Source organism: Petaurus breviceps, unplaced genomic scaffold (genome assembly GCF_028583685.1).
Source record: "Petaurus breviceps papuanus isolate PSGF00001 unplaced genomic scaffold, PetGlider_PUasm1.0 185, whole genome shotgun sequence".
Classification (NCBI taxonomy): Eukaryota; Metazoa; Chordata; class Mammalia; order Diprotodontia; family Petauridae; genus Petaurus; species Petaurus breviceps.
Window position 1 is genome coordinate 17,339,391 of NW_027185797.1, and position 13,975 is coordinate 17,353,365.

The following is a 13,975-nucleotide window of genomic DNA, read 5'->3' on the forward strand; positions in this document are numbered from 1 at the left end:
CTCTCTCGACAGAAAAATGATATGGGGAACAGCTGTTGTTTCAGGGCCTCTGAATTGCCCCCGTGGAAAAATGTGGATTCCGGCTTAGGTGGATATTGAAATGGAAGGCAGACAGTGCCTTCTAAAATGCCCTGGAAGGAGGATCCTATCCTGCCCAGGGGCAAAGTTGCTAGGCTTCTCTTCCCATGCTTTGTGAAATGGTCTTGGGGACTGACTGCCCCCAGATGTTTGCTGCCTTGATTCTGTTGTTCCATGTCCAGAGTGTGAATCCTGGAATCTTAGATCCTTAAATCTTAAACAGATTTTTGGTTAGTTTCAGTGAAGTCACAACTGGAAGGACTTCTTGGGACATTTTCCTTCTTACTTTCACAGTCATAACATATAAAGACTAATTTTTCTTAACCTGGTAAAAAGCATTAGTAGATTTTTACTTGTCCTGAGAATTTTTCAACTCAAAGAGGAAGGACTGTCTATTTAAAAGGCATACCAGGGGTGAGTCATAGGATAAGAAAAGACCTTTCCCCCTATAATTGTGACCTAAATTCTAAGCATTAAAAGTATCTAAACTTTGCCACTGGGAGATACAAAATGGGGTCAAAGTACCCTAATTGGATAGTACCCAGGCTGACAGCTAGCTTCCCTCCCAATTGCAGTTTTGAATAGAACACTTCTTAGAAAAGACTCCACTGTTATTTTAAAGTGCGATATAATTTTCTGCTTCTCAGCAACATGAGTGTAGTAACTCATACCACCCGAAACAGGAGAAGACGAAAAGGGACTTTAGCTGAAACCTGAAAGACAGCCCAGGCAAGGGAGTGTTTAGAAACCAAGGCGAAAGGGAAAGGTTGAGGTGATAAACTAGTGAAGTTTGCCTTTTCCTGTTGGGGATTTAAATAGAAAAGAAAAAAAGACATAGCGTTAATAAATGCAAACAGTTGTATAAATTGAGCACCTGGAAGGTTTTATTGATCTGCATTTTTGGTAGAAAAACTGTTCTAAACTTTGTTTTGCATGAAGCCAATAGAAACACAGGATTCTGGGGGGGGGGGCAATGGGAGAAATAGAGATTTCCACTGAGACTTAGATTTCCCTTGGCACGGGACTTTAGGGTTGATTTGGAGCTCTAAGATCTGATGCTTTCAGAACCAGCTTATGTGGGACTCAGGTCTCCTAGCCTGTTAACAGAGATAATAGATTTCTAATTAGTTGCCCGGAATGGGTCAAAACTTGGGGGTTCCATTTGTCTCCAGAAATGGACTATCCAGTTTTCTTCCTAATTGGGACATTTTCCTATTTTCTTCTAAGATCTAGATTGGTGGGAAATATCTCCATTTATTTTTTTGGTAAAGGTGGAGATCTAAGAGGGGAGATTTGCTTTTATACATTTTATTTTCCTTCTGGGTAACCAGAATTCCTTAAATATTCAAGTTTTGGGGATACTAAGGAAAGAGAAGTAACAAAACATTGCCCTCCTTTATTCCTTTGCCTTCCTCTCCTCCCCATGCTGTCCCAACAGAATAATGAAGTTGAAATACCATGGGATTTGGAGACAGAGGACCTGGGTTCAGATTCTGCTTCTGCTACTATCTATGTGACCTTGGATAAGAGGATCCACCTGTCTGGGTTTTAGGTTCCTCATCTGGAAAAGGAAGGTTGCTAGACCCAGTGAGGTGCCCCTGATGCTTTCATTCATCCTCTCTGATTTTTTAATCTATTTTTAAAAAATGGTATCTGGACTAAAGGGCCTCTGAGATCCTTCTCACATTCCAGATCTGTGATGTTATGAATTTGCTACCTGTATGTTCTTGAGCAAATGGCTTTAAAGTAAGTGGGCTGGTCTCCAGCTTCCAATAATTGTCCCTTGGAGCTCTGGATCTGTGACCCTATCTTCATTGTCCTTTTCCCCATTCCCACACTGGATCCAAAGCCCTCTGGGAAGAGCCCGCAGCACAGATGTCTAAAAGAACATTCCTGCCTGAACTCCTAGGGTTTGTTTTTAACTAGGCCTCAATTCAGAAGGAAGAAAGGAAGAAAAAATGGAATTTTGGATGAAGAATCTGAATTTCAAATTGGGAAATTGCTGTTATTTGGAAAGAAGTTGAATTTACCGAAAAGTGTCTATAAAACCCAGTTACAAAATGGAGAGCCTGGTTCAGATTTATTAAAACCACCGTGTGTGTGTGTGTGTGTGTGTGTGTGTGTGTGTGTTTCTTGATGAATTTTGTGTTCTTGCTAATTTGCTCATGCTTAATCATCGGTGTTATACTTTAAATGTTTTGCTGTAAATTCGTTAGTCTAGACCTCAATTAGCAGGGATACTTGGGAAATGGATTTTCTGGTTGATCAAACATTCTGGTTAACTGAATGTGAGATAATCAGAAAACCCTTTTTCTATCACCTCTCAATGTGAGAATAATTCTAAATTTGTTAGCTCCAATATCCAGTGTGGGATATTTGAATATAATTTTACATTTTTTAAATTTTAGCTTTTTTTCAAGTTTAAGTATTTTTCTTCCCTTGGAGTCTTCATTTCAAAAATGCATTCTTACAGAGTAATATTAGTCGACATTTATATTATCACAAGAGAGTTTGCAACACACATTTCAGACATTCTCTCATTTGAGTATCAGAACAGCCTTATGGTGGGATGTTATTCTCCCCATTTTATAGGTGAAGAGACTGAGGCTCAAAAGGTTAAATGAGATGCCTGTCATCACACAAACAGTAAGGGTTTGGGGTAGAATTTGAACCAAGGTCTTCCTGTCCAGGCCCAGTGTACTCTCTTCTGTGTGATGTTTTCTCTCTGTCTTATAGCTGATACAAGGTGTAAGAGATTATCTTCAGTATATACTGACTCTCAAGTCATGGAATTACTGTGTTAAACACTGGAGGGGAACTTGGTGATCCTCTGGTCCAGTTCCCTTATTTTTCATCTTAAGAAACTGAGCCTCAAGAATTTAGATTGTAGGATCATAGGCTTTGAGATGAAAGGGGTTTCAGGGTACCATTTAGTCAAGCTCTTAACTTTATAGATGAGGAAACTGAGGCTGGGGGAGTCAAGTGATTTACTGGGGTGATTTGAGGAAGTAAGAGCTGGATCCAACACAGACTCTCAGACTCCAACTCCAGAGAATTTGGCATTAAAGTCATCTGCTTGAGAGAGAGAGAGAGAGAGAGAGAGAGAGAGAGAGAGAGAGAGAGAGAGAGACAGAGAGAGAGAGAGAGAGACAGAGAGAGAGACAGAGAGACAGAGAGAGAGACAGAGAGACAGAGAGAGACAGAGAGAGACAGAGACAGAGAGAGAGAGACAGAGATAGAGAGAGACAGAGAAACAGAAGAAAAAAAGAAAGGAAAGAGAGAAAGGAAAGAAAGAAAAAGGGAAGGAAGGAAGAAGGGAGGGAAGAAAGAAAGAGAAAGAAAAGAAAAGAAAGAAGGAAAGAGAAAGAAAGGAAAGAAATAACCCTAGATACAGGTCTGTTGAATTGTCATTTGTCTCTTTTCTTAAAAGGATGAGTTTAGGAGGAAGAAAAAAAGAGGTTAATTGAGGATTACAGGTTAATCAATGTCTTCTTACTGTAGTGATATGTAGGTAATTTCCACCAAACTAACTTATCAAAGAGCAGATGAGATATCATGTGCCATCTGCAAGGTCTAATAATAAGATGTATCAATCAAGATATTCCTCTGCATTCTGGCCTCATTCCTGGGGCACCATTATCTTATCTCTAAAAGCATAAACGTGTGTCTGTCTGTCTGTGTCTGTGTTTAACTCCTTTATAAAGCAAAAGAAAACAAAGTTGCCAATATTCCTTCCTCCTAGGGAAGAGGAGAGAGCCAGGACTACCCTGCAGACATAATCATTGTCTGTAGTTGTTAATGAGGCAGGATCCAGAGCTCAGCCAAGCAGTGGATTTGCAGTATTCCCTGGTCATGGATGGTGGGTGGGAGGCTGCAAGAACATCATTCAGAAAGAGGAGACTGGTTAGTCCCGTCAAGATAAGGAGTAAAGACATCATCTTTCCAGATACTAGTGACTTTTGCTTGAATGTTTTCTCTTGTTGGGGGACATAGTTTCAAGGAGAGGATGCTACTACACCTAGAAGGTAAGGGAGACAGTCTAGAGAAAATGAATGGGTTAGTGGCAGGTAGGATATATTATCATATATCTTGTGTCATTTCCTAGTCCTTAGCTGCCATCTGCTTCCAGGGGATTTCTGACAAGACAGCCTAGTGTTTACTATATACTTTCTGTGTAGACTGATGTATAATCTAAGTAAATGTGGATTGGGGAAAAAAATAAGACAATTCTTGTTGTCTAAACAAATCCCCATTTGATTTTATATGGGCATGGTTTCCATCCTCTGGCCCCATATTAGCAACTTCAAGGCTTTTTCTTTGCCCTAGTCACAAGTACTAGAATCGCTGGTGACTGCTCTCGCCCAGCCTTTCCTTTCCAATCCTTAACTCTTATTCCTCTGCCCCTGTGGCTGATTCCTTGTCCCCTGAAGGTCCTCTTGGCAGGGAGTTGGTGGGGATGGGGAGAAAGTGAATTCATGAAAAATCCCCAGGGGTCTCCAGACCCAGTTCTGGAAATACTGCCCATCATATAGATTAGAAAACGATGTTGTCAAGGCCAAAGACCTTTCCTGTTTTTTCCTTTGCGTGTCAGGACAGGAGTTATTTTTCTAATATTACTCAGGTCTACTTGGACGTCTATTGTCGACTCATTCTTGTTCTCTGCAGAGTCAAATTTTATCAAATCATAAGTATAATCTATGAAACCACTTTGGTGGAAATGATGTAGCTAAGACCTACTTAGATTAGATGATTATATCAGCTGAGTAGAAATGAAAATTTGGACCCCATCTATCCCAATTTACTGAGCTTTCAACAGTAAACGAGGACTTGATGCTGTTAAGAATGAAAGAAAAAAAAGCCTTCCAGAAATATTAAAGCTTTCAGGCTACAGTACCTTTGTCTCAACATCAAAGACCATAATTATAAAAGGCTGCTGTTGTGGAGACGGGTTCAAAAGATTTTTAGGGCCTGGTCTATTGGAAAGCTTGGGGGCGTAATTAACTAAAATGGAAATAGATGCAAGTGAAATTTTGTTCCTGATGTTTTAATTTAGTGCAGTCCCGCCATGTGTTATGGAAGAGAATTCTTAAAGGCAAACATAATTATTTCATTATGGTCTTCAGAATGCCTTCATTGGCTTTAATGACAAGAAGCTGCCGAAGAAGCCATACATTTTAATTAGTCCTCCTTATATTTACATCAGATAAATAACAAATAATTGATGAAAAACAAGTCTTTGGAATGGCTGATTTCACAGAGAGTGCTGGTTACAGTTTAATGATGAAACATTTCTCTTATTGCTTTGCATTTTAATTATCTAGACATTACGGAGTGGTGCCATCGAGCTGAAAAACTGTCTTTTCCATTTCATTACAGTCACGACTAATGCACTAGAATTTGAAGCCAAAAAAGGTGTCTTGAAATGTATTTCCTGCGAAGTCAATTGCCAGTGCTGTTAATTTTAATAAGTTTGTTAACACATATTGAGATCACTTTTAGTCTTTGTATGTTTCCTCCATGTTCCCCCTTGAAAACCAGCTGGATTTCCACACCTGTTCTACTATTCTAACAGCTTCTTCTGTCCTTTTTCTGTCTCTCCCCTTCTGCCTTTTCTAAGAGTTTCCAAGAAACAGCTTTGCCAGGGGTAATGGGGAAATTCAGAGGCACCTTTTTTTCCTTTATGGACCTCTTTATCTTTGATTTTATAAGAAAACATAATTCACATGATTCACCCCTCATGGTGTACGGAACACTAATTGTTATTATTGATTTTAAATTTCACTGCCATTACAAGTAACCCAGATGACTGGCAGATAAAGAGTAATAACCCATAGAGTTCTGGAACTGTTTCGTGTTTGTCTGTAGTACTTTATGTAATCAATATTAACTGCCCCATTGAAACTAACTGCTGTATCAAATAACAGTAAATCAAATGAATGTGCTTACAGGTTATTTATTGAAAGCTTTAATTGTTCACTGGGGCCCTGCTTATCAGAGGAAATCATGGAAAAGTGGAAATGGGATGATCCAGTTTGGATTTGCAGGAAGAGAGGAAGATGGAGTCCAAAGAAGGACCCCACCACACCCCTTTGGTTGCCATGGCAATGATAGTTATGTGCCTCTGGGTGGCAAGAAAGGCCCCAGTCAATTCAAAACACATTTCTTAGGTGCCTACTATGTGCTGAAAAGAATACAGAGAGTAATAAGGCATGGTTCCTGCCTTCAAGGAGCTTAGGATTTAACAGGAAAGGTGAAACTGATTCACAAAGAACTATGTTAGAAGGCAGAATGTGATAAAGGTTGTACAAACTGAGTCTTTGGGGTTTATAGGAGGAGAAATTAGTTCTGTCTTTGGGTAAGAGGACCAGAGAAAATGTCATGGAAGAAGTTCAGGACCTTGAAGAATGACTAGACTGAAACCCATGGAGATGGGTGGGCAGGATATTGGGGGAGATTCTAGATAGAGGAAACAGAAACAGATTGAATCATAATGCTGTTTTTAATAATAAAACCTACCTCCTTTAAAACCTACCTTTAATAAATAAACCTACCTCCCTTTGTTGCCGTGAGGCTCAAATATTCATAAAGTGCTTTGCAAACCTTAAAGCTCTTTTTAAATGCTGGCTATTATTATTATTAAGCCCATAAGCATTTATTATATGCTTGCTGTATGCTAGATACTGGGCATACAAATGAACATGAAAAACAGTCCCTCCTCTCAAGGTGCTAACAGTCTTAATAGGGGAAATGGCATGCAAACAGCTATTTACAAAGAAAAAAATGACAGGATAAATGAATTGTACATAATCTCAGGAGAGGACATTAATGCATTAGCTTTAAGTGAGATTTGAGCTGTGCTTTGAAGGAAGCCAGGAGATGGACACAAGATGCAAGGGCATTCCAGGCATGAAGGACAGTTATAAAGAAAACATCCAGAACTGAGGGATGGAACATCGTATTTGAAGAGCAGCAAGGAAACCAGAGTCACTGGATTGAAGAGTGTATGTAGGATGATGGGGGATGTACAGTGTAAGATTAGAAAGAGGTAAAGGTGTCAGACTGGGAAGGGCTTTGAAAGCCAACTGGAGGATTTCATATTTGATCCTGGAAGTACTAGGGAGCCATTGGAGTTTATTCAGTTGGGGAGGGGTTTAAGAATGACACCTGTTTCCAGGATTATAGGTGTTTTGAGAGGCTGACTATTTGGAGTCACTGTGACAACACACAAAACTGACAAAAATACAATCTGTCTCCCGATCCTATGTGCCAACTTTCCATCTCATTATAATGGAGAAAGGACTAGAGGATACCTGAGTCCATCTAATAGCATTAGCTGAACTCCTAGCAAGCATAATTTGTATTGTTTGTCCATTGAGACATTGGCATCTCATTGACAAATTACTGGAAGAAATTATTTATACCCAGACTTTTTTTTTTACTATAAATGAACCCAGAAGGCATGACAAAAGGTAGCTAAAATTGGGAAATGGTCCACTAGTTCTTTTAAAAGAGATGAAGAAAGAAGTTGGAATTACTTTCTCCCCATGTCCCAGATTAATGACATTTTTTTCATGGGAAATATGATCATCTCTCCTTGAAGGATTCATTAAGATCGTCATCATCATCACATCAACTATGACAACAATGATAATAACTGGCATTTATTTGCCTTTAAAGTTTGCAAAGTGCTCCATATATGTTAACTCATTTGATCTTTGCAACATAGGTACTATTATTATCCCCATTCTATGGATGAGAAAACTGAGGCTGAGATGACTAAGGTGAGAATGTCTCATCCAGACAGTCAGCTAGCAAATGTGGCAGGCAGAATTTGAACTCAGGTCTTCCTGACCCCCAAGTCATATGCTCTATCCATTGTGCCACCTAGCTGCCTAACTAAACAGGATACTGGAAATCAATATTGATTATATATCAACATCTTCTACAGAGGATGAAGCAAAAAAAATTTCTGTGAACAACTTGAGATCTTCTGAACTTGGTCATCATACGTATTTGTATGTAGGTGAGTACTTATGTATGTATGCATCAGGATATACACACATATGTGTCACACATCACTTTTGTGGCCACAAAGATGAGCGGTCCTATAGAGAATCATCTTGAAAGAAACCACTTTGCACTTTTCATGTTTTCATCCAAGGAGTACCCACAGTGAAGGCATGCCTAGAAAATTCTCATAAGGATTTAAAGAGAAAACAGACATGTGGCTTAATGACTGCCCTTAATTTCTTTGTCAAATTCCCCTCTTCGAAATACCATCCATCATAATTCCTATTCTTGTTCAATATTCCTTTTTTTGATTATATATGTATATTTTGATAGTTTGTGACTTCCATGAAAAAGTGGCCCCAAGAGAAGACAGAGAATGAAAATTATAGTTTGAAGGTTTAATTATACTTAAATGTTCAAAGTTCAAGCTATGTGTAAAGTTTACAGACTATTTAGAAACATCACACTTGTCCATCATCTTTTATTTTCTTCCAGAAAAGAGACAGAGGGCACTAGATAAGGTGAGTGTTGAACATTATCATTAACAAATGAAATTAACTTTACCTTAATGGACAGAAATTGACTGGTTACAGACATTAGTCATTTAAGAAATAGTCATGGATAATCAGATCTTTGATTAGAACAAAGGTTCAAGCAAACAATCAATTAGAAGGCACTGAGAGCGGTCACATTAGATCCAACCTGACCAAACTGATTGATTAAAGTTTTTTTTAAATTATGGGGGAAAAAATGGGAAATGAGGGAAAGTAATCATATTGATTCTGACCACATTTATTTTTTCAATAAATTTAAGTGATAGAATAAGTCACCACAGCAAGAAGGGCAAAAAATGCCCAGAAACAAACCAATGATCTCTTTGCCATTGTCATGGCAGCCAAGACTAATGCTAAGCTCATTTGGAGAATATTTATTAAAAGAAGATGGTCATTACAAACAATATTGTTTCTCAAAACATCAAAAATTAGTTGGGGAGGAGAACTTGTGAGATCATAAAATCTCAGGCTTGAAAGGGAGCATAAAAACCATCTAACCTAACCATTGTAGAAACAGGCTCCTTTGCAAGAGAGCCAAGTGGTCAGCTAACTCTTTTTTAGAGACCACTAGTGAAACAACCCTTTCCATGACTACTTTCTCTCAAGCCAAAATTTGGCTCTTTGTAACTTTCATCTTTACTCCCAATTTTTTTCCTCTAGAGACAAGCAGAACAATTCTGACCCTTTCTGGGGATTTTCATTTTTCTAATCATCTGTTTGAAGTCACTCCTCATACACAGATCATTTCTGGTATGGGGTTGGGCATGTCTAGTCTTTCCATTTATTGCCTTTTGATTTACTTGTGACTGATTCTGCTGAGATGATGTTATGTGCTTCATAGTCAAATGGCATCATTGGGAAAATATTGGTGTTGAAAGAATGGGATTTTGTTACAATGAGATCATTGAAAATACAGTGTAATTCCCCAAATGCCATTAAACCTAACATTCTAATTTATTCTGGGCTTTGCTCTATTCATCTCTAGTACCTGTCCAAGATATGTGTATCTCAAAAGAAAAAAAAATGGGCAGATCACATAACAAGAGTGAATGATGACAGATGCATAGTCTAAGGAAAGTTTTTTGTTTCTTTTTATTTTTAAATGAGAGGAAAGTCTTCAACAGTCTGAACGAGTCCTTTTGGGAGGATTTATGGCAGTACACAGACAAGAATCTCATGGGATAATATTGTTTCTTGAACTAGATGTACCATCTCCTGACTTTGGGCATTTTCATTGGTCGTTGCCCAGGCTTGGCATGCTCTCTGTCCTCCCTTCCACCTCCTGGCTTCCTTCAGGTCTCAGCCAAAATCCTCCCTTCTTATAAGAACCCCTCTCCAGTCCTCTTAATCCTGGTGTGTTCCCTCTGTTGATCATCTCCCAATTTATCCTGACTATATCTTGTTCATACCTAGCTAGTTGCATGTTGTCTGCCCCCACTAAACTGTGAGCTCCTTAAGGGAAGGGACTGGTTTTGCCTTTTTTTGTATCACCAATACTTTGCACAATGCCTGGAACATAGTAGGTGCTTGAGAAATACTTGAAGACTCACTATGCCAGTGAAATGGGTGCTCACGTGAATCTCATGGACCCATTGAAAAATAACAATTTATCAAGCAAGTTAATTAAGCATTATTTTTAATTTATATATACAACATAAAAGACATAATACATACTTATTTCAAGGCTACATTTTGTAACATGAAGTCAGATGCTATTTTTAAGCCAAGAAAATAAGGCACCACAGGATTTCATCTTCTTTATTCACCTCAATCACTTGTGTGGCCATAAAGATGTGGTTTCCTATAGAGAACCATCTTTGAGAAACTGCTTTGCCCTTTCTGTGTTTTCATCAAAGGAGTACCTTCAATAAAAGCATGCCTAGAAAATTCTCATAAAGACTTAAGGAGAAGGGAGAACAGGCATGTGGATTAATAACTACCCTTATCTTCTTGGCCAATTTTTTTTTTTTCAAAAACACCAACCATTGTAGTTTCTGTTCTTGTGCAATATTTCCTTCTTTGAAATAGCTAGAAAACAAATTGCTGAGATTCAAGGAGAATTAAAGCATAAGCCCACTGCCTGTTGGAGATAGTGCACACCCTTGGCTTTTCTACTTGATTCACTTGCTATTTTTTGCATTGTTGCATGTCTTAGTGGAATGTCTTCACTCCTGAAGAATGAAAGAAAACCAATCGTGGGCTCCTTAAAAATTGTCACCTCTAGAACAGGTTTCTTCTGTACGTGTTTGGTCAGTTCTAGCTGGTCTTCCAGATGTTCTTTTCTGTGAGACAATGGATGAACTAATAGTCCCTCACATATTTCTGAGGTAGTTGATTTAAAATGTGGTAATTCCACTGTGCAAGTATATCCCTCTAGTAACTCTGGCAGATCTGTTCCATTTCAAATATGTTTGTTGTCCTTCTTGTGATTTTTAACTACAAATGCTTTCAGGAGGATCTGGTTAGTCCAGAGAGAAGCATAGCTAGATAGCAGTTCTTCCAAAAAAAATACACAAACACACACACACAGAGAAGTTTTAGCAGATCACATTGTGATATGACTATTGCTGGTCAGTCAGTAAACATTTTTAAGTGCCAATATGTACTACATACTGAGATAGATAGATAGATAGATAGATAGATAGATAGATAGATAGATAGATAGATAGATAGATAGATAGGTAGATAATTTTCATATTCAGAGAGCCAGAGGATGCAGGATTGGATGGAACATAAATGAAAGATTTATAAAGACATGATCTAGAACTGACTAGGCTAAGAATGAATGAAAAATTTCCCATCAACACTGGTAGAGGCACTGCCTATATTAATGAAATTACAAATCCCTCAAAGAATAAAAGTAACAGTAACTAACATTTGTCTAGAACTTCAGCCAGTCAATCAATCAACCCAATTTTTATTAAATGCCTACTCTGTTCCAGGCACTGGCGTGACAAAGATTTTCTAAAAGACTGAAATAATCTCTGTCCTCAAAGATCTTATAGGCTACCAAGGGAATTAATATGTGTAAGTATAAATATATCATATGTATGTGATAAACATATTTATGCACATTTGTATGTATACATAGATGTACACGTGTGTATGAGATAAGTCTGGGAGTGGGAGGTACCAGTGGCTGGTTTATAAAGTGTTTTCTACATGTTATTGCCTTCTCTGAATTATCTTCAGGTTCCCCACATCCTTCCCAAAATACAGTCCCCAGAGCTGAACACAACACTCCGTATGTGGTCTTCTTACCAGGACAAAACATCGTATAATTATTACCTCCCTTTCCCAGGACACCCATGCCTTTCTTACCAAAGCCCAGTATTTCATTTGCATTTTTGGCTCATGTATCCCTCTGCTGACTCACAGCAAGCTTGAAATCTCCTGAAACCTTCAGATGTTTCACCAACTTCTGGCTCACCACACATCTCCCATTTTGAGTTTGTAAATCAGATTTTTAAGATAGAAATGTAGGACTTCATCTCTAGCCCTGTTACATTTCTCTTGCTCAGTTCAGTCCAGTTTCTTTGCTGTTGAGATTCTTCCTGATACTGACTTTGTCATTGAATATGGTGGAGAGTGTCTCCGTCCTTCAGGCATGTATGTCATTTGCAGATCTGTTCATGATAGTGCCCGTGCCGGCGCACAGTGTCACTACCATGACAGCAGTGCATAGTACATTATTGCTGTCGTTGAGTTATTCACTTGGTTCTGCTTCATTGTGACCTTGTGGACCATGGCACACCAATGCTGTCCATGGACTTTTCTTGCCAAGGATACTAGAGTAGTTTGTCATTTCCTTCTCCACTGGATTAAGGCAAACAGAGATTAGGTAATTTGCCTGGGGGTGTCTGAAGCTGTATTTGAACTCATATCTTCCTAAATCTAGGCCCAGTTGCTGTAGCCACTGAGACATGTAGCTGCCTCCACTTGGTACACAGTAGTCATTTAATAAATGTTTGTTCACTGATTGATGAGTCTTTATCCAAGTTCTTGATAAAAACACCATGCAGCTCAGGTCCAAGTCCAGAGCCCTAAGGCTTTCCAGCAGAGTCTTAACAGTCTGACTTTCTACTATTAATGCCTCCTCTTTGGGCCAGCTATTCAACCAAGACTGAACCTGTTTAACTTTACTATTGGCTAGGCTAAAACTCTCCATTTTATCATAAAAAAGAAAATGTACTTCTTTCAGAGAGACTCCACGAGAGACTTTGTGAGATGGTTTACTAAAAATCTAGGTAAAAAGTAAGACAAACAAGTCTGGCATGCCTTGTTCTTCATGAAGCGATGTTGACTCTGACCTCAGCCTCCCTTTCCAGTGTCACTGGACTTTACTTCCCCAATGCCCTCTGCTATCCAGGAAACCTGACCTCTCCATAGTCCACTCAGAACAATTCCTCTCCATGCCCATGCCTTGGTAATGGGCCTCCTCCGTTCTTCCTTACCTCCCCATCAGAGTCCCTCTCCTCTTCAAGATGCAACTCAGAAATCTTCTTCATGAAGACTTTTCTGATCCTGCCAGCTGCTAGCATCCTTCCTCCCCGGATGCCTTGTGTCTGCCTGCTGTGTGTGCACAGGTATACACACATTTACATATGGACATATATGTTACATGAACTTATTAACTTTGCATTTATGCTGTATTTTTTGCCTTTTCCATTATAGAATGTTGTGATTAGGGATGGCTTCATTCTTTGCCCTTGTGTCTATAGCATCTAGAACATAGTAGTTTCTTACTAACTACTTGCTGGTCATTGTTAACCATTCTTATAACAATCCATTTCTTCCTTCCTTTTTTTTCTTTCTTTCTTTCTTTCTTTCTTTCTTTCTTTCTTTCTTTCTTTCTTCTTCCTTCCTTCCTTTCTTTCTTTCTTTCTTTCTTTCTTTCTTTCTTTCTTTCTTTCTCTCTCTCTCTCTCTCTCTCTCTCTCTCTCTCTCTCTCTCTCTCTCTCTCTCTCTCTCTTTCTCTCTCTTTCTTTCTTTCTTTCTTTGCTTTTTGGAGGCAGATGGGGTTAAGTGATTTGCCCAAGGTCACACGGCTAGTAAGTGTTAAGTGTCTGAGGTCAGATTCGAACTCAGGTCCTCCTTACTCCAGGGCCACTGCTCTATTCACTATGCCACCTAGCCGCCCCTAACAATTCATTTCTAATTGTTCCAGGGGCTGGACTTAAGCCTCCAGTTTCCAGACTCTGCTCCCTTCCTTTTGGGGATGGGGAATCATCACATTTTCCTCTTTCCAGGCCTGTGGTCTCTCCTTCATTCTCCATGGTTTTTTTAAGGATGACTGAGGGTGTCTCACCCATCATATGTGCCCATCCTTTTAG

General features: G+C 39.0%; 1 protein-coding gene across 9 annotated transcripts in view; it reads left to right on the top strand.

Moving 5' to 3' along the window:
• RARB (retinoic acid receptor beta) overlaps positions 1 to 13,975 on the top strand; it is an 802,273-nt gene that overhangs the window by 625,062 nt on the left and 163,236 nt on the right. The window contains exon 1 of one of the 9 annotated variants that reach the window (XM_069088510.1): positions 3,195 to 4,103. The exons of 7 other annotated variants lie outside the window; for them this stretch is intronic. In XM_069088510.1, the coding sequence (XP_068944611.1) occupies positions 4,046 to 4,103 (58 nt within the window). In that variant the 5' untranslated portion in view covers positions 3,195 to 4,045. Of the gene's footprint in view, positions 1 to 3,194; positions 4,104 to 10,826; positions 11,670 to 13,975 lie in introns of those variants that run through there. One more of the 9 variants, XM_069088511.1, reaches the window with a different exon arrangement.